Source organism: Ailuropoda melanoleuca, chromosome 4 (assembly GCF_002007445.2).
Source record: "Ailuropoda melanoleuca isolate Jingjing chromosome 4, ASM200744v2, whole genome shotgun sequence".
Classification (NCBI taxonomy): Eukaryota; Metazoa; Chordata; class Mammalia; order Carnivora; family Ursidae; genus Ailuropoda; species Ailuropoda melanoleuca.
In genome coordinates this window covers 8,246,033-8,262,992 of record NC_048221.1, presented here as the reverse complement: position 1 = coordinate 8,262,992, position 16,960 = coordinate 8,246,033, and the positions used below count along the sequence as shown (strand labels likewise).

The 16,960-nt window shown below is 61.0% G+C and overlaps 2 protein-coding genes across 7 annotated transcripts in view; one reads left to right on the top strand and one right to left on the bottom strand.

The window, feature by feature from the left end:
• The window catches only part of ELAVL3 (ELAV like RNA binding protein 3), a 15,523-nt gene extending 13,097 nt beyond the window's left edge, over window positions 1-2,426 (top strand). For 2 of the 3 annotated variants that reach the window (XM_034657818.1, XM_034657817.1), the window contains exons 6-7: window positions 99-137; window positions 1,583-2,426. In XM_034657818.1, the coding sequence (XP_034513709.1) occupies window positions 99-137; window positions 1,583-1,934 (391 nt within the window). In that variant the 3' untranslated portion in view covers window positions 1,935-2,426. The remainder of the gene's footprint in view (window positions 1-98; window positions 138-1,582) is intronic. The other variant, XM_034657820.1, reaches the window with a different exon arrangement.
• A 2,594-nt stretch (window positions 2,427-5,020) lies between these two features.
• On the bottom strand, window positions 5,021-16,654 carry PRKCSH (protein kinase C substrate 80K-H). Of its 4 annotated transcripts, none has more exons than XM_034657812.1 (18): window positions 16,539-16,654; window positions 16,034-16,185; window positions 15,721-15,837; window positions 15,045-15,140; window positions 14,889-14,946; window positions 13,882-13,999; window positions 12,248-12,377; window positions 9,657-9,741; window positions 8,979-9,057; window positions 8,184-8,270; window positions 7,703-7,894; window positions 7,532-7,631; window positions 6,984-7,053; window positions 6,632-6,721; window positions 6,378-6,452; window positions 6,199-6,298; window positions 5,950-6,113; window positions 5,021-5,834 (listed from the first exon to the last, which is right to left on the bottom strand). In XM_034657812.1, the coding sequence occupies exons 1-17, from the start codon at window positions 16,646-16,648 to the stop codon at window positions 5,967-5,969; spliced, it is 1,806 nt and encodes a 601-aa protein (XP_034513703.1). In that variant the 5' UTR covers window positions 16,649-16,654; the 3' UTR covers window positions 5,021-5,834; window positions 5,950-5,966. The 4 variants fall into 4 exon arrangements, with proteins under 4 accessions (XP_034513703.1, XP_034513704.1, XP_034513706.1 ...); XM_034657813.1 differs by having other exon boundaries at window positions 7,724-7,894; XM_034657815.1 differs by lacking the exon at window positions 16,539-16,654 and adding an exon at window positions 16,302-16,500.
• Window positions 16,655-16,960: the final 306 nt, after the last annotated feature.

The following is a 16,960-nucleotide window of genomic DNA, read 5'->3' as shown; positions in this document are numbered from 1 at the left end:
GCTGGGTGGGGGTGGGGAGGGCAGTCAGGCCGGCCGGCCAGCGTCACAGCTGGGGGTGTGCCCAGAGGCCACGGGTGACCACCCTTTTGCTTCCACAGGCTGGATAATTTGCTCAACATGGCCTACGGAGTCAAGAGGTAACAGTGCCCCCTCCCCGCTGCCCCCAGCTCCCCACTGTCCCCCCTTGGACTCTTGCCCCAGTGCACCCCCTCCCCCGCCTCCCCACCCGACTGCCAGCTTAGCTGCGTCTGCCCCCCGTCTGGGAAGGGTAGGGGCTGTGGAGCCTAGTAAATGCCTTGAAAGAGCTGCTATGAAATTTGGGCCCGGAGGGCCTGTCCGGGGTGCTCTCCAGCCCAGGGAAGGGTCCCAGCCTTGGGTCTGGTCACAGCCAAGCCCCCTGGTTCCCATGCTAAGTCTGAGCTCCGTCTGCAACAGCTGATGGTCTTTGCTGAGGGTCACAGGAGGCCCCCTCTTACCCCATAGTCTGGGATGGACCTTGAGGCCCGCACGACATTGTCCACATCCCTGACCCGTGAGGGTCTCTGTGTTTACCGCATCGTGAGCTGTTGAGCACGCACTGAGTGTCCGGCGCTGGGCTCGGGGCTGGGGACCCAATGTGGCCCAGCCAGACTTGGTCTCCCACGGAGACGACATGACGTTGAGCACAGTGCTTGGCACGTAGTGAGCGCTCAATAAAAGGTAGCCGCTCTTGCTATTCTGGTTACTGTTGTTCATTATCTCAGTCTAGTGGGGAGGAGACAGACGAACAGCCAACTGGGCCGTGAAGGGGGCAGGAGAGGGGCTGATGGGGACCTGCCGAGACCGCTCACGTCACCAAGGCGGCAGCACCTGTGCGGAATGGGGGAAGAGGGAGCAGGCAGTTCGTCCCCAGGGGTCACACCGAATGGGTCAGACCCAGGCCCTCCCCTGAGCTGAGCCAGGCCTGGGAAGGGAGGGAGGCTGTAAGGAAGGAGGGTGGAGCCAATCCTGTCTGTTCATTCATTCGGTCCCTCCATGGGTCAGTCAACAAACCCTCCCAAGTGCGGCTGTGCTCAGAACTGTTCCAGCCTGGGGCTCCACAGGGAACAGAACCTCACAGGGAAAGGGGAGTGGATGCTAAATACACAATATGAGCAGGAGAAGGCTGGCGAAGGGCAGAGGAAGGCAGTGGAGCGCCGCCCTTCTGGGTGGGGTTGCGGGGGGNGGGGGGGGGGGGGGGGCGGGAGTTGGGTGGGAAAATGTGCCAAGGGAGGGGTACTTGGTCAGGAGCGGGGAAGGGGCCAGAGGTCTGCAGGGCCAAGGACCCTGTAGGGTCAAAGGTTAGGGGGTCAGGGTGTAGATGGAGGCTCCTGGCAGGATTGTGGGAGAGGGCCTGACATTCGGGGATGGTCAGAAGTCAGGCCAGGGCTACATGTCGGGGCGGAGATGCAGGTGGGGTCAGAGGCAGAGGTCACGAGGCCATGGCAGAGTCAGGACAATGCAGGAATCACGGCCCGGCCGGCAGTCCCGACAGCATCAGGGGTCGCAGGGCCTCAGGAGTGTGCCGGGGGTCAGGGCAGAGCCCGCGTGACCCCCAAAGTAGTCCCCTGTCGCTCATCGCCAGGTTCTCGCCCATCGCCATCGACGGCATGAGTGGCCTCGCGGGTGTGGGCCTGTCGGGGGGCGCGGCGGGCGCCGGCTGGTGTATCTTCGTGTACAACCTGTCGCCGGAGGCGGATGAGAGCGTGCTGTGGCAGCTGTTCGGGCCCTTCGGGGCGGTCACCAACGTCAAGGTCATCCGCGACTTCACCACCAACAAGTGCAAGGGCTTTGGCTTCGTCACGATGACCAACTACGACGAAGCGGCCATGGCCATCGCCAGCCTCAACGGCTACCGCCTGGGCGAGCGCGTGCTGCAGGTGTCCTTCAAGACCAGCAAACAGCACAAGGCCTGAGCCGCCGCCGCCCGCCCTCCCCACCCTCCCCGGGCAGCAGAGAGAGAGAGAAAGAGAGAGAGAGGGGCCCCGAGAGAGACAGCGCAGGCAGACCACCGACGGCACGAGGGCCCCGCGTCCCTGCGGAAGCCACAGGGTGAGCACTCGGGGTGGGAGAGTCTGCAGGGAATGGGGGGTGCCTGGGGGTCCCCCACCCCGTCCTCCTGCCCCCACCCCAGGCTGGGCTGTTCACTCTCTCGTCTTGGTTTTGTTCATGGCGATGGTTTTTGTTTCTTTTTTCGGCTAAAAAGAAAGCAGAGATGTGCCCCCACCCCACCTTCGACCACCCTCCATGGGATGGATGGCTTTGCGGGGGCGCTGGGGGCGCCCTCCAAGACCCCCTTGCCCAGGCCTCCCCAACACCTAGATGAGCCTGAGGGGAGGGGGAACAGGTTTAAAAATCCCCAAAAAAGCGAAACGGAGGAGGGGTGTGGGCATCCCTGGCCCAGAGCCCCTGGANAAAAAAAAAAAAAAGAAAATATTTTGGCAGGTTATGTTTACCAACTGGGGCAGGGGCAGGGAGAAGGGCTTGGGGGCCGGGGGTCCACGGGGCCACACAGAGAAACACAGCCACGCAAAGATACGCGGGGGCATGCGCACACACACACCCCCCCCACAGGGACACACAGAAGCACTGACAGACCCAGAGACACACCCGGACACCTTCAGGAGCTCGCTGGCCAGACCCAGACATGCAGACACACACGCGGATAATCACAGGAGGCCGAAGCAGGGGGCTACACAAATGTGGCTGCAGGCAACACCGTGGTGGGCAAAGGCGGCCACAGGTGGATGAGGAATGCGAACATTTCCACGTGGACGCATGAGAGAGGAGACAGATACATTTGGGCACACAAATCTAGACACCCAATCATGGAGAAACAGAGATACAACACCCAGGAGACACCGACATGCCCATAGCGTCCCTTAGGTCCAGGCAAGAGGTCGTAGCCCAGACCCTGGCCCAGTCCACTTCCTCCAGCTAGGCTGCCCGGGTCTCCTCCGGACACGTGGCCCCACTCAGCCCGGCCCCAGGTTCTCTGCAGAGCTCTCTCCTGGCTCATCCGTGGTCCCTGCCGCCCACGAACACAGGCGTGCACACAACATCCATGCATCCAAACACACGATACCTCGTTTCACTTTTGGCGTCATGGTGGGCTGGAGGCAGCCCCCCCCCAACACTTGAGGCCAAAGGACCCCCTGTCCCCGGGGCTGAACCTCCCTGGGCTGAGGCCCTGGCCCAGAGGCTGAGGGGGGAGGCTGGGCCCTGAGCCTTCCCCCTCCCCCAAGGCCTCCCCAGCAGGAAGTACCCCCTGTTCCCTCCAGGCACCCCCCACCCTGGGGTGGATGGGCCCAGGGGCCCAGCCCTGAATTCCCTTCCCACCTACTTGTCACCCCCCTTTCAGTTTGTTGGGTTTTTCCGTCTTTCCAAACCCCTGAGGGCCGTGGATGCAGCCCCCATCCCCAGCCCCAGCCCCGGCTTCTGTCTGGAAAGTCCAGACACTTTCCATTCCCCTAGTTTCCATTCTTTTTAAAAAAAAAAAAAAAAAAAAAGAAAGAAAGAAAGAAAGAAAGAAAGAAAGAAAGAAAGAAAGAAGAAGAAAGAAAAGAAAAAAGAAAAAAAAAGAAAGAAAAAGAAAGAAAAAAATTCCAACAGAAGCCGAAGGCCGGAGCCCCTGGGAGCCCTCGCAGCCCCCCACCCCCCGCAGCGGGCCCAGTCGGAACTGAGAATTGCAAACCCCGAGTTCAGCTTGAGTCGCCCTTCCTCCGGTGTCCCTGCGTTTGGTGTCCGGCCATGGCCCCATCTGACTGCCCAGCTCTCTCTCCCCCACCCCTCCCGGTGTTTGTTAGTAAACGTCTGTGGAGCTTCTGCTGCAAGGAACAAAAAGAAAAAAAAAAATCAAAAAAGCGACAAAAAAACACAAACAGAAGAGGAAAAAAGCGACAAAAAAAAAGGAAGAAAAAAAACACACACACAGAAGAGATTAAAAAAAAAAAAAGAAAAAAAGACATAAACTGGCACCAGTTAACTTTCTTGTACTTTTTTGCCGAATTTAGCTTCTTGTAGTTTTAACTTATTGCTATGTTAACTATTTATTCTCCTTGTTGCCCTGTAAGGACATTTGTGTATATTTCTGTTACTTCATCCAGTTTGCAAGTTTAAAGGAACCACGATGTTCTCTTTGTTTCTTTAAGTTTTGCTGAGACGTGGTTATGCCTAATTTATTTATAAAAGGGGAAGTGGAATCATTAAAGTAATAATAATTATTAATAACAGTAATGGTAGCCGAGCGGCGCCCGGGGGGCGTGTGCTCTGTGGGGCGGTCCCCGCGGCCAGCGACGTCCGCGGTGTTAACGGGATTATTTTTGCTCGTCTTGAGAATTTTTTCAGTCCTATTTAGCTGGTGAAAACCCTAGCTTGTTCTTGATACACGAACCTATTTATTCTTGTGGTTTTTAAGTCCTTCCCAACCTCCCAGCTCCCCTCCAGCAGGGCAGGCACCCCCAGCGGGTCCACCCCTCTCCCTCTGCTGTTTCTTGGGGCTCTCTCCCCTCCGCCCTCCGAGCGCAGGGACACGTGTGCACACGTGGGCAGCGTGCAGGAGGCGTCTGTGAGCAATAAGGGCTGGGTTTGTCCCTACCCTGGGGCAGCCGGGCTCTGCAGAGGGGGCACCTCCCCACACACACCCTCCCCCCACTGAGGCCTAGGCCCCTGACACCCCTGAGTCTGGGAGGGGACTTCTTTTTCTAAAACACAGAACTCAGCCCAGCCAGGCCCCCTCCCCAGAGGCCAGCCCCTCACCCCAGGGGCTGGGGGGCCTGGGGTGTTCCACATCCCTGGGGGTCAGGGGCAGGGCCCGTGGGAGGGGGGCTCAGCCCCTCCAGCCCTCCCCTCATCCTGTTATTTATTCAGAAGGTTTCAAATCACGACAGAGTCCATGTTGGAGGTGATAAAGAACTGTAAAAAAAAAAAGACAAAAAAAAAAAAGAAAGAAAAAGACAAAAAAAAATCACAAAAACCCAAAACCCAACAAGAACACTTTGCGTTGCGTTTAGACTATTTATTACCGGGATTACAGGCCTGGCCGCGGTAACAGACTTTTACATGGAATTGTTTAATTATTTGTACTTTTCATGCCAGAAAATAAAAGTTCAGAATCTTACGGCCTCGGCTGTCTTGTGTGCCAGTAGGTGGGAGCATTGGGAGTGGGCGTCACTGGCCAGAGCTGCGCGGCCACACCCCAGCCGCTGTCCCTCCCCGGGCCTTGCCACCGCACACCTGGGGCTCAGGATGGGTGGGAAACTGGTGCGGGGTGGGGGTGGGGGAACCCTGAAGAATGCGGCCCGGGGTCCGCGCGCCCTGCGGTGCTGGGCTCTGCTCCGTGGCCCACACAGCATCTCCGATGTGAATCAGGCTCTGATGGGACCCCCGCTGTGGAGCCACCAGATGGAGGAGAAAGCTGCTTCTCCTGAATTCCACCCTTGGCCCATCCCTGGCCCGCTCACACCTGAGCAAAGCAAGGCAGACACAGCCTGGTTGTGGGGGGATCGTGTTTATTGTTTTGAGGTCACAGGTCAAAGTCACTCATCCCCACCAGAAAGGGAGGCAGACGCCATGGGCGGGGTGGGGGTGGGGCGCCCGGGGTGGGCGAACTCCTTTATTCCACCTTTGGAGGCCACCAGGGCCTGGGAACGTGGCTGTGCCCTGCCTGGCCCCCCCGAGAGAGAGCAGGGCACGGAGCTCCACACGGTTCCTGCCCCCGCGGGGAGGGTGAAGAGACCGGGGAGGGGCGGGCCTTGGTCCACAGACCGCGGGGTGGGTGGGCGGCCCCGCTGGGGAGGTTCCCATGCCTTGAGGTTCTGCAGCCAGAGAAAGACCAAATGAGAGAGGCGGAGGCGGATGGGGGTCAGACAAGTTTTCCTCAGCCCCTGCCGCACCCCCAGGTGGAGGAGGCCCCCTCAGCTCCCTGCCCACCTCGGGGCCCAGAAGGGCTAGAGCTCGTCGTGGTCGCCATCAGCAGGTGGTTCGGGCGGCGGCTCCGGGCAGGCGGCTGGCGTCATCAGCTCCATGAGGTACTCGCAGCGACTGGGCTCCGTCGTGCTGGTCACCACTGTCTCCTTTCCACACAGCAGGCGCACCTGGGATGGGCAGGCAGGGGCTCAGGTGGGCTCAGGTGGGCCGGGGGCTCCCACAGCACCTGCCGCCCCCCCCGCCAGCACTCACGGTGGTGGAGCGGTTGGGGCCCTGCCAGCAGCCCGTTCCCTGCTCGTACTTCATGGCACTGAACTTGTCGTGGTCAGGGCCAGCCCACGAGCCCCAGGTGCTGCAAGAGAGCAGGGTGCTTAGGGTGGGGGTGCCGGCAGGGAAGCTGCGGCAAGGGAGTCCAGTCTAAGCCCACTCACCCGAGGCTGGTGGGGGAGCCGCCGAGTTTGGGCTTCTGAGAGACGAGCTTGAAGGGACAGAGCCGGTAGATGTACCTGTCACAGGACGGGGACGGTGGGCAGGGGACACAGGACCCCAGCATCCTCTGTGCACCCACACGCAGGGCACACGGGCGCCTCGAACCCCGCTGACTGCCCTGGAGCCCACCCCCTCGCTCCCCCGCGTCCTGCCCTGCCCCAGACTCCACCCGCCCGCTGGCCAGTGGGGGGCGCACTCGTTGGTGGCAAGCTCGTAGCACTGGCTGTACAGGTAGGCAAACTCTCCATTGGGGCCGAAGTCAAACGAAATCTCCTGCTCCAAGTTCCTGGAAGGGGAGGCCAAACAGTTAAGGGGCAGCTGGGGACGCCACTGCCTCGCTCAGGACAACACAGGGAGGCCCACTCCAGCAATGGAGGGCCGCTCGGGGGCTGGGCTCGGGCTCCCCACCGTCTGGGGACCCTCCCCGCAGGAGCCACCGCTGCCCCAGCAGGGGTAGCCTCGGCAACTCCCCATTACCGCCTCCTCCGGGGAGCTGCGCGCCGGGTGGAAACATGGCCTTGCTGTAGCCTGACACCTGCCCCCCTTACCTGATGGACTCCTCCATGTCCCTCAAGGACCGCTCAGCCTCCTCAAACTTGTTGCGGGCCTCCTGGGCGGCTGGAGGGGGTGGGCAGTGTGGGGGGAGGTCAGAGGCGCCCCAACCCCCAACCGCGACAAGAGGGAGGGGGGGCCACGGATACACTTGCTTTCCCCCAGCTCCCTGGCCTGCTCTGAGTGAGGCCCAGGCCCAGGAAGGCCCTGTAGGTCTCGACAGGCCCAAGGCAGACCCCGCCCGGCGGCCCAGGCTCTCCGCTCCTGAGGGAGGAGGGCCGGGACTCTCGGGGCCTAGCTGGCTCCCCGCCCCGACCACGCGGCACAAACAAGCAGCAGCCAGAGGAAGCGAGAGGGCCCCTGGGGCAGATCGGGGTGGCAATGCTTTCTCCAGGCCCCAGATGCCCCCTCCAGGATGCCCCCAACTCCCCGGGCTTGCTGAGGGCCAACACATGCCCATCTTGGGGAAGCAAGTGAGGCCCATTCCCTGGGTCCCTGCAGGTGCGGATCACGGGCAGCATGGATTCCCCTGCTTGGCCCTCACCGTCAATGAAGGCCTGAGTCTGCTCATCGTAGGGCGGCATTTTGTCCTCTTCAGGGGGGCTGGGGGCAGGCTGCGGGGGAACCAGCGGGGGCGGGGCCTCCTGGGGGAGGGGCAGAGTCAGCAGGTGACCCAGTCCCCACCCAGTCATCCCCTTCTCCCCCCAACACACACCTTAGGCTGCTCCCCCTGCACCTGGGAATCTTCCTCCTCCTCCTCCTCCTCCTCCTCCTCCTCGTCTGTCTCCTCTCCTTCCTCGTCCTCTTCCTCCTCTTCCACGGGTGGCGGGGGCACTGCAGGCTGCTCCTCCCGGGGCTCTGTCAGGTCAGGCTCAGAAGGCGCGGGTGGGGGGCTGGTGGGTAGCACCTGGCGGGTGTGCGGGGAGGAGGTGCTATGGGCTCGGTGGTCCCCCCCACCCTCCCCCAGGCTCAAGTCCAAGCTCACACCGTCACCCAGGGGGCAGCCGCAGTGTCTCCGCCCCTCCAAGGGGCCAGGAGGGAGGGACAGACAGCTGATGGGGGGGCCCTCCACGGAGGGCGCCTGGATGACCCAGCTGGCCAGGGTGGCCCTGTGCCAGAGGCAGTTCCTTTGTAAGGCACTTGGGGGGGGGGCAGGGCAGGGAGGGGGCATGCATCTCCTCTCCTACCCCGCTGACCTCAGACCGGTACTTGTCCCTGATGGCAGCCCAGACGCGGTCATAGAAGGCAGCGGCGTCAGTCTGCACGTCTCCCCCAAGGAGGGCCTGTGTGCGTGTTGAGGGTAGTGTCAAGATCGGGGGACTCCACGTGCCCCGTGCCCCAAGCACTCTCGAGGGGGGTCTCAGGCTATGGTGCCAGGCACGGATGTGCTCTGACCACCCGTGGCCGGGCCCAGGCCTGGCCCGCTGAGGCGGAGCAGTCCGAAGGGGGCAGCACAGGCCTGTGGGAAAGGGGGCGGCCCCAGAGGAGGGGAGCCGGTGGGGGCGAAGGCCTGAGCGGCCAGGGAGAGAAACTGAGAGACAGAGAGGGAGAGGGAGCTAAGAGCACAAGCACCGGCGGTCGCTGGGCCCTTGGGTAGAGGCAGAGGCCCAGGCGGGACAGGAAAGGAGTCAGCAGCAGGGATCCAGCCCCAGCCAGGACAGAGAGCCAAGGCCCGCCCTCGAGGAGGGCAAGGCGGCGGCACACGCTCGGGGAGCACGTGAGGCCAGGTGGGTGGGAAATCTGGCACGTTCCTAACCAGGTGCCCCTGTGGCACCTGTGTGGCCCCCCCAGGTCCCAAAGGGCAGGGAGAAAGAGAGCTGGGCGGCTACCCCCTTGCCTCATCCAGGCAAGGCCAAGTGGCATCGGCCATGCTGGGCACCCCAGCAGCCCTGGGAGCAGCCCAGGGCCTTCCTGTCCCCTGCGCCTGGCCCTGAGGTCACCCTGGGGCAATGCCCCCTGCAAGTCCCAGGGCAAGGAGAAGGATGGGGTACCTGAGCTTCCGCTTCCGATAGTGCCCCGTCACCGTCACTGTCCAGCTCTGGATGGGTCTGCAGCTCGGTGACCGAGACCCTGCAGGGGCACCGGGAGAGGCCGGCAAGCAGTGAGGCCCACTGGCTCGGGGCCCGCTACCTGTCCCCCCCCCCTTGTCAGGGCCCCTCCCCAGAACTTATTTTAGGACCTTAAATGGGGGGGGAGGGGGCAGAAGTTGGGAAAAGGTGAGCTCTGGCGTTGGGGTCGGAGGGGGGCCCAGTCCCATCTCCTGCCCTGTCCTGGGAATGCCGCAACCCTTACGGGGCTCAAAGGAGAGACAGAGATTCCGTGTTCCTGACAACCCACCCTCCACTCGGCCATTAGCCTGGGTCAGAAAGCAAGTCAGGGGCACCGGATTAAAAGGTGTCTGGCTTTCGTCAAAGTGACCCAGGCCACAGAATAGTTTTGGGAAAAATAATGGGACCTCCCCCCAGCTACCTCACCTGGCTCCTTGTGAGGGTCCCCTCATCTACCCTCGGGTTTTTCTGGGCCTACTTTATGCTTCAGTAAGCAGGGGCTCGATCAGATACGGTCTGGCGCTAGCTAAGGGCCCATGCTGAGGAGGTGGGGCTCAGGTGCAGGGCAGGGGGAGGTGGGAGGGGGGAATCCCAGGCCCAGGGTAGGATGGGGAGACTCACGCCCCATCCATATCGTCGTCCAGCTCCTGGAAGGCGTTGGCCGCCAGCTCCTGTTCCCGCTGGGCCTTGGTGGCGGCCTGCTGCTCTGTGGAGGGGCAAGCTCCGTCACCCGCCACCCTGAGACCTGTCCTGCCCCAACACCCCACGTGCCCCACTGTGCGCTTGGCCCTGCACTGGGTACCGAGTCGGGCCACTGCAGAGCACAGACCAGGGATGGGAGCCAGGAGCTGCCAAAGGCTGGCCAGGGTGGGGGCCAAGGAAGAGGCGAGAAGTGCCAGATAACGGGGAGACTGAAGCGGGGAGCTGAAAGGGTTTGCAGACATGGGGGCTGGGGCTTGCGGACACCCTGGGACTTCGGGTTTGAACAAGCAGGGGCTGGCAGAGACCGTGCAAGGGTGGGTGGGAGACCACACACAGGTCGGCCACATCTGGGAGGCCCCCATGAGAAGCAGCCCGTACACCCCAGGCCCGCTCTCCAACATAAAGGTCAGGATGGAGACTGGGATGGGGTGTGGCCAAGCCAGGAAGGCTTCCTGGGGGCCCCAAGGAGTGTCCCAGGAACGTGAGGGAACTGGGCTGGAGCCAGCGGACACAGGGCCACAGCTGCACGTCTGCTCGGACAGTGCCTCCCCCGCCGGCCTCACCTCCACCTAATGTGGCTGGACGGGAAAGTGGCCACAGTGCAACTCCAGTGACTGAGCTCACGGGGTATGCCGGGCCGCTGCTCAGCCTTCTACACTGGGACAAGTGGGGTTCCCTCTGCCACGCTGTGGCTCACGCCTAGAGATCCCGCCATGCCCCAGCAGACCAGGCTGGCACTGCCCCTCTCCCAGATGAGGGCGTGAGGCTGGCTGGCTGAAGGGACCTGCCCGCGGGTACCCAGCTGGCAAAGGGCAGGGCCAGGGGTAGAGACACAGGACAGTTTAGGAAGTCGGATTCCATCAGGATGAACAGACAGAAGAGACCTCCCGATTTCCCAGCGCTGGAGGGGAAGGCAGAGCTTCGGGACAGCTGTCTGAGTGGCGGGGCCTGAGTGTGCTTCTTGGGGGAGGGGAGGTACCAGCTGGACACCGCCCAGGAAAGAGGGGAGAAAACAAAGTCCGGGGTCTCCCAAGAGCAGTGGAGAGTGGAAGCCAGGGTCTGGGGGGCAGAAACAGCCCCTGCTGAAGGAAGAAGGGGAGGCTGCAGAAGCCACTGGGGGTTCTGGACCGGAGGCCTCCCTGCTCACCTGCCCCGGGGCCACGACAGCTTCAGCCTGTCTTCAGACCCAGTTCTCTCCACCTCTGCGCCCCCCACCCTCATCCCAGCCCATCGCTTGCCCGGAACAATGTGGTCAGCTTCTCCCTGGTTTCCTGGCTTCTGTTCCTCTGCTCAGAATCCTCTAGAGCCCCTACCTCACTCGGGAGGAAGTGAGGTCCCCACGGTCCCCAAGGCCCTACCCTTCTCTCTCCCCACCACTCCTCCAATTCTCCTCACTCCCTCCGTCCTGCCACACGGCCTCCTTGCTGCCCCTTAAAAACCAGACATGAGGCTGCCTCAGGGCCTTTGCACCAGTCAGTGCCCTCTGCCTGGCTCACTCCCTCTCTGAGGGGCAGGGGCTATCTCCATCTTGTTCAGTGCTCAACTACTGGCACCTGGGGTGTGCCCGGAACACAGCAGGCACCCCGCAAATGCCGGATGAACTACTGGATTACTGAGTGTGAGAAACCAAGGCAGAGAGAGGAAGGGACAAAAAATGCGGTAGGTGCCTAGGGAGATGGAGATCAGCAGTGTGGACTCAGAGACGGGCTCCCGACTCCTGGTTCCCAGCCCAGGGAGTAGCCAGGGCCACACTTCCAAATCCTCCCTGTCTGGAGGGGGCTTCTGCCCCACCTCACCCGTCTAGCCTGCTTCCACAGGGTGATCCCCCCACTGGACAGACTGAGGACGAGGACCAAGGCTCCCGATTTCCCAGAATGGCAGCATGACCTGCCAAAAACAAGAAGACGCTGGACAAAGCATAAAAAACCATCTCCAATCAAGCAAAGTGACATAACCTGCCAGGGCAAAGAGCAACTCAGGAAGGTTAAAGGACACAGAAGCCTCTGGCAAATTCGGAGGTCTGTGTTGATGAGAACTTGTGAGACAAAAGAGAGGGAATCAAAGCCCCAGGAGGGGAGAATGGGGAAGCCCCACCCACCCCCCAGGAACTAGGCTGTGACCCCCACCCCAGGGCTGTCCCCTTAAGGCGAGGCCGGACCAGCAATCACCCAGCCTGTGCTCACACCTCCACTCACACTGCCTGACAGGCAGGAGGGGCTTCCAGCTCCCGCTCTGGATTCAGGGGACCCCCCATGCTAGTGTTCCCATGTGGCTGGCAGAAACAAAAGCATCTCCTCTCAGAAAAAAAATCACTCCTACTAGGCTGCAGATTATTCCTACAAATGACTTTCGAATACAATGACCAATGCACAGCGAAGACAAGAAGGCGCCTGAGGGACTGAGGCACTGTGATCGAAAGTCAGCAGAAAGTCAGCAGGAACGAGCATTGCTCTGGGTCCGGGAGATGGGAGATGGGAGATGAGGGCCAGCCCGGCCACCCCCTGACGTACCTTCCCACCGCTTCTGGTGCTGGTCTTTGGCCTCCTTCTCCGGCTTTTCGGCCTCCTCCTTCACCACACGCAGCATCTCCACCTGGTCCTCCAGAGACTTCTTTCCAGCCTGCAGCTCAGCGAGCTTTTCCTGGGTGGGCAAAAGGCAAGATGCCACCTCTCCTTCTGTTCTGGCTTCTTCCTGAGTGCCCCCTCCCCGCCTCTACTCCACAGGGGGCCACAGGTGACCTTCCTGAGGCCCACTCCTCCCCGGGTCTCCCCCCGCCGTGGTTCCCCAGAGCTCACGGGGGAGAACCCTCAACACCTTGCGGCAGCCCCCCCAGGTCCCGCATGACCGGGCCCACGGCTCCAGCCCCCCTGCCCCACAGCCGTCCTGACCTGTAGGCTCCAACTACCCCGACACCATTTAGATTCCCCACAGGCTCTCTGCCTCCCGTTCTTCATACGTGCTTTCCCTCTGCCTAGAACACTCTGCGTGGCTAACTCTGAATTATCCCACTGATTCCGGTTTAGACAGAGACCTTCTCCTCCAGAAGCCATCCCCGCTTCCTGCCCCCACAACAGGTGGGAGGAGGAGGGAGACCGGGCACGAGTCTCCTCTCTGCTTCAGAGCCCCAACCCCAATGTCCCTTTTCCCAGTGGCCCTGGGTGTCACTTTGGCATCTGTCCCTCTCAGTGGACAATGTGCCCTTGAGGGAACTCCAAGTCTGTTTCCAGTCTCACGCCCCCTACACCACAGCAATCCTGGGCCTCTGTGGATATTCCAAGAAGGAACGAGTGCGCTGTGTGGATGGGACCCCAAGCTGAAGGGTCTTAGCCCAAGCCCCGCCACGGGATCATTTACCTCCTAGGGCCTTGGCCCACACCTCAGCCTGGCCTGCCCCCAGGGTCCTCCTACCGCTCCCAGGAGGGCAAAAGACACTTGGAGCCAACCCCGCTGCATGGCTCCCCCACTATCCTCTGAACTCAGAAAGGGCTTCACTGCCCACCCCACCCACCCCCCCCATCAAACTCAGGAGGGGCCTCAACAGCCAGGGCATGGAGAGGGGAAAGACCCGGAATCTTCCCTGGGCAGAAAAAGAGCTGAAGCCCTCGTGCAGAGAGTCTGGCAGAAGTCTGGGGGCAGCGCTGAAGACTCTGACCCGTCTAACGGGCCCAGGGGGTGGCGGGCAGGCGAGGAAGAGACACATGCCTGGGGACACGATTTCTTCCAGCCCCTGCAGCACTCACCCTGTGGAGCTAGCCTGGCTGCTCTGACAACGTCTCGAGTCCTCCCCCAGAACAGGGAGGTCACACAGTCATCATCCTCACCTTACAGATGACGGCACACCGAACCAGGATGCAGAGACGCGTCCCTCCTGTTCCGGGGTGCAGGAGGAGAGCTCCTCTAAGCCCACTCCAGCCTGCCACCCCAGGCCCTGGGCAACAGCTGTGCTGACCGCCATCTGACAACGGCTTAACTAATGACTAAACAGCCAGTGGACGAACGGGTAAACCAAGGCACACACGGACAGTAGCAGGCCTCGGGACTCCACTCGTCAGGGGCGGATGTCAATCCCGCCCAGCCTCACCAGCCCATGACTCCTGGCCCCAGGGCCCAGACTCTCCTGGGCCAGCCCCACGGGCTCCCTCACCTGCTTCTCCTCCCGAGCCTTCTTCCAGTCCTCGATGAGGATCTTCTTCAGGCGGAACCCCTCCCGCGTGACCTCTGCCATCTGTTGCAGCGTCTCTCTCTCCTTTCGGCCCTTCTCTCTGCGGTGGATGGGACACATGAGCGTCACCAGGGAGGCCCTCAGGGCTCACCAGCTCTGGCTCGTTCCAAAAGGGCTCAACCCACCAGCTGCCACCCCCACGTGGGGAAACATAAAGAGCCAAACCCCCACCCCCAAGATCTCGTGGTCTCAGAGCCCTTCATCCCTGTCCTTGAGAGAAGGGACAGCGGTCAGAGTTCGCTCACTGTAGGGATCTAGGAAAGGGGCTAGAGAACGCTCAGATGTGGGGCAAGAGGTTGGCTCCCAAGAGAGAAAGAAAAGCACAGAAATCACAAACTCCCAGACAAGAAGGCCATCTGATGGATAACTGTGCTGCCCCTGACCTGCCCTGTACCTAAAAGATCTTTCATCAAATGAGTTTATGAAAGTATTGGGATTTTCAGGTTCTCTGAAAAACGAATCTGGCTTGGCCACCTGCCTTCGAATGATGGAGTCAAGGGGCAAGTGTTCCTTTAGATGCCACAATGCCCCCCAGCCCTACTGCCTCACACTCAGCCGCCATCTGTTGTTTATGCCACCCCGCCTGGGGGCATTTCAGTTTTCAGGTCCTGCTGCAAAAGCGTAGCGATTCAAAGATCGGAGTTTCAAGTTACACCGGCCTGGGTTCAAGTTCCGGCTCTGATCTGTCCTAGCTATGGGAACCTGGGGAAGTCACTTTTCATTCTAAACCTGACCTTCCTCATCTGTTGAACTGGGAAACAACTGTGTCTGCTTCTGGGCCAGCGATGAAGTGGCAACGTGGTGTTCGTTCACAAGGCACGGGCACAGAGTAAGCACTCAATAGACAAACGCAGAAAAGAGAGGGGCTTGTTTCACTGCGTGGGGTGAGGCAAGGTCCGGGCCGGGGGCAGCGGCTGCCAGCCACGTACTTGCAGGTGTTCTCACAGACGATCCCGCTGTTGTATTCATCCGTCCCATCACAGCAGTCTGAGAGCAGAGGCAAGGATGCGATCAGACCCAGTGGTGGCTCCTCCCTACTCCCCCCCAACCACCTATTTCCCCAACCCCAGAGTGATCTCACTCACCACAAACTCCATCGTTGACCCATCTGGAGGCGATGTACAGGGGCTTGTAGCCAGTGTTGGTGCAGTGAAAGCTGCCATTAGGACAGGCAGCCGTACCTGTGCGAAGAAGGGAGAGTTTTTGGGGTGAGCTCAGGGCTAACCCATCACACCCACCCACAGGCAGATCCCTGCCCCCCCCACCATGCGTGCACACAGACAACACGTAAGGATCACCAGTGCTGAGAAAGGGAAGGAAGGGCAGCTGCCCGTTCATGGCCTGCAATAAAACTCTCCAATGTTCTCTCTTGCCTCTCCTCACCAAGGCCCTCAGAACAGGGCCCGGCCACCTGCTGCATCCCTTGCCTCTGCTTCAGTCTTTGTCTGCCCTTCAACCCCACCTTCTCTCCCATCTCTGGGTACTTGCACTTGCTGGCGCCTCCATTTTCAGCACATTTCAGGGTTCAGTGGAGACCTCACTTTGTGATCCCCAGGCTGGGGGGGGTGGCTCTCTGGGCTCCCCCAGCAGCTGTGGCCCTCCTCACCAAACCACTAACCACTGGCTTCTATGCCTGCTTTCCCCTGCTCAACAGGGAGCCCTGTGAGGGGAGGACTAAGGTCTGTGCTGGTCACCACCACACGGGCTGGCATTTCCCAGACATTCAAAAAACCTTGAATGAATGAGCAGAGAAAGACTCACCTGGTTCATCTGAGCCATCCTTGCAGTCACAGTAGTCATCATTGACGTGATCAAAAGGGATGGTGGCAGAGCCGTCCAGGCAAGTGAAAGGTTTGGACTCATCATAGAAGTGATGGTCTGGGGATGGAGGTAAGGCGCTCAGCCCAAGGCAAAGAACAGGCCCTCAGCTCTCTCCCAGCAGCTGAGCACTGCCACCTTCCCTACCCAGAGACCAGGAAACTGAGGCAGAAGGCTCAAGTATCTAAACCAGGGGCCAAGTCGGCCCCTTCCACACCTTACCCCCACCTCCAGCCCCGTCCAGTGCCGGACTCACTGGTGAGGGAGACGCCCCGGGGCCTCTTGACCTCCACGGCCCAGCACAGGGGCAGCAGCAACGCGAACAGTAACATCTCGCAGAAGCTCGCAGGCCGGAAACAAGTTCTGGGGGAGGAAGGCGGCTGCGGGGAGATGTGCTGTGCACCCACGCTGCGGAAAGAAAGGGACGGCTGGTCAGCGGGAGAGGGCTACTTCCAGCCAAAGGAAGTCACCTCTTCCTCCAGACAATTGGACTCCTCCATCGCTTCCGGGCAATGGGGACTCACTTTGCTTCCAATATGGGGGGGCTGTCTCCCCAGTCTTGCCCATAGGGAGTCCCACTTTTCTCATATCAATGGTAGGAAGCTCAAAACCTCCGCTCCCTGCCGGAGGGGTGGTGAGCTACCCAATTCTCGCCAATTGGCCGAAGGGGTTAACAGTCTCCTACTCTACCGACGAACACCCTCCAGCTGCCCCCAATAAGAAATTGGGGTGACCCCCCCGCGCCTTAGTTCACCACCTACACGAGGCCGGGGCAAAGGTCAATATCCACCGCGCCCCCCCAAGCCCGGCAGCCAACCGTTCCTCCAGAAAAAAGAAAGCGGAAATGTGAGGGATCCGTCACTTCCGGCATCACGCCGCGCGTGCGGAGCGGCAACCCAAGGGTGCCATGTTGGGAGTGGCAACTGGGGGAGGGGGTGGGCTGGAACCCGGACGGCCATCTTGGGTAGGACTGTGAAGCCCTAGAGGGGATCGTTCTGATGGTTCGCGCTTAATGGCGGCGCTAGGTTCCTCCATCTTGGGAGTGGCAGGTTCTGCGGCCGGAAAAGAAGGTTCCTGAAGAATGCCCTGGAAACCCAGCGGGGGTGTGTGTGTGTGTGTGTGTGTGTGTGTGTGTGAGAAACCCAGCGGGTGTGTGTGTGTGTGTGTGTGTGTGAAACCCAGC

Excerpts from the sequence above, each read along its gene's own strand:
- PRKCSH (XM_034657812.1), bottom strand. The coding sequence starts at position 16,648 with ATGCCGGAAGTGACGGATCCCTCACATTTCCGCTTTCTTTTTTCTGGA. Across the intron at positions 9,742-12,247 it reads GCACCAGAAGCGGTGGGAAG|AGCAGCAGGCCGCCACCAAG; the intron begins GTACGTCAGGGG and ends GCCCCTCCACAG. Across the intron at positions 6,114-6,198 it reads GCCCCAACCGCTCCACCACC|GTGCGCCTGCTGTGTGGAAA; the intron begins GTGAGTGCTGGC and ends TGCCCATCCCAG.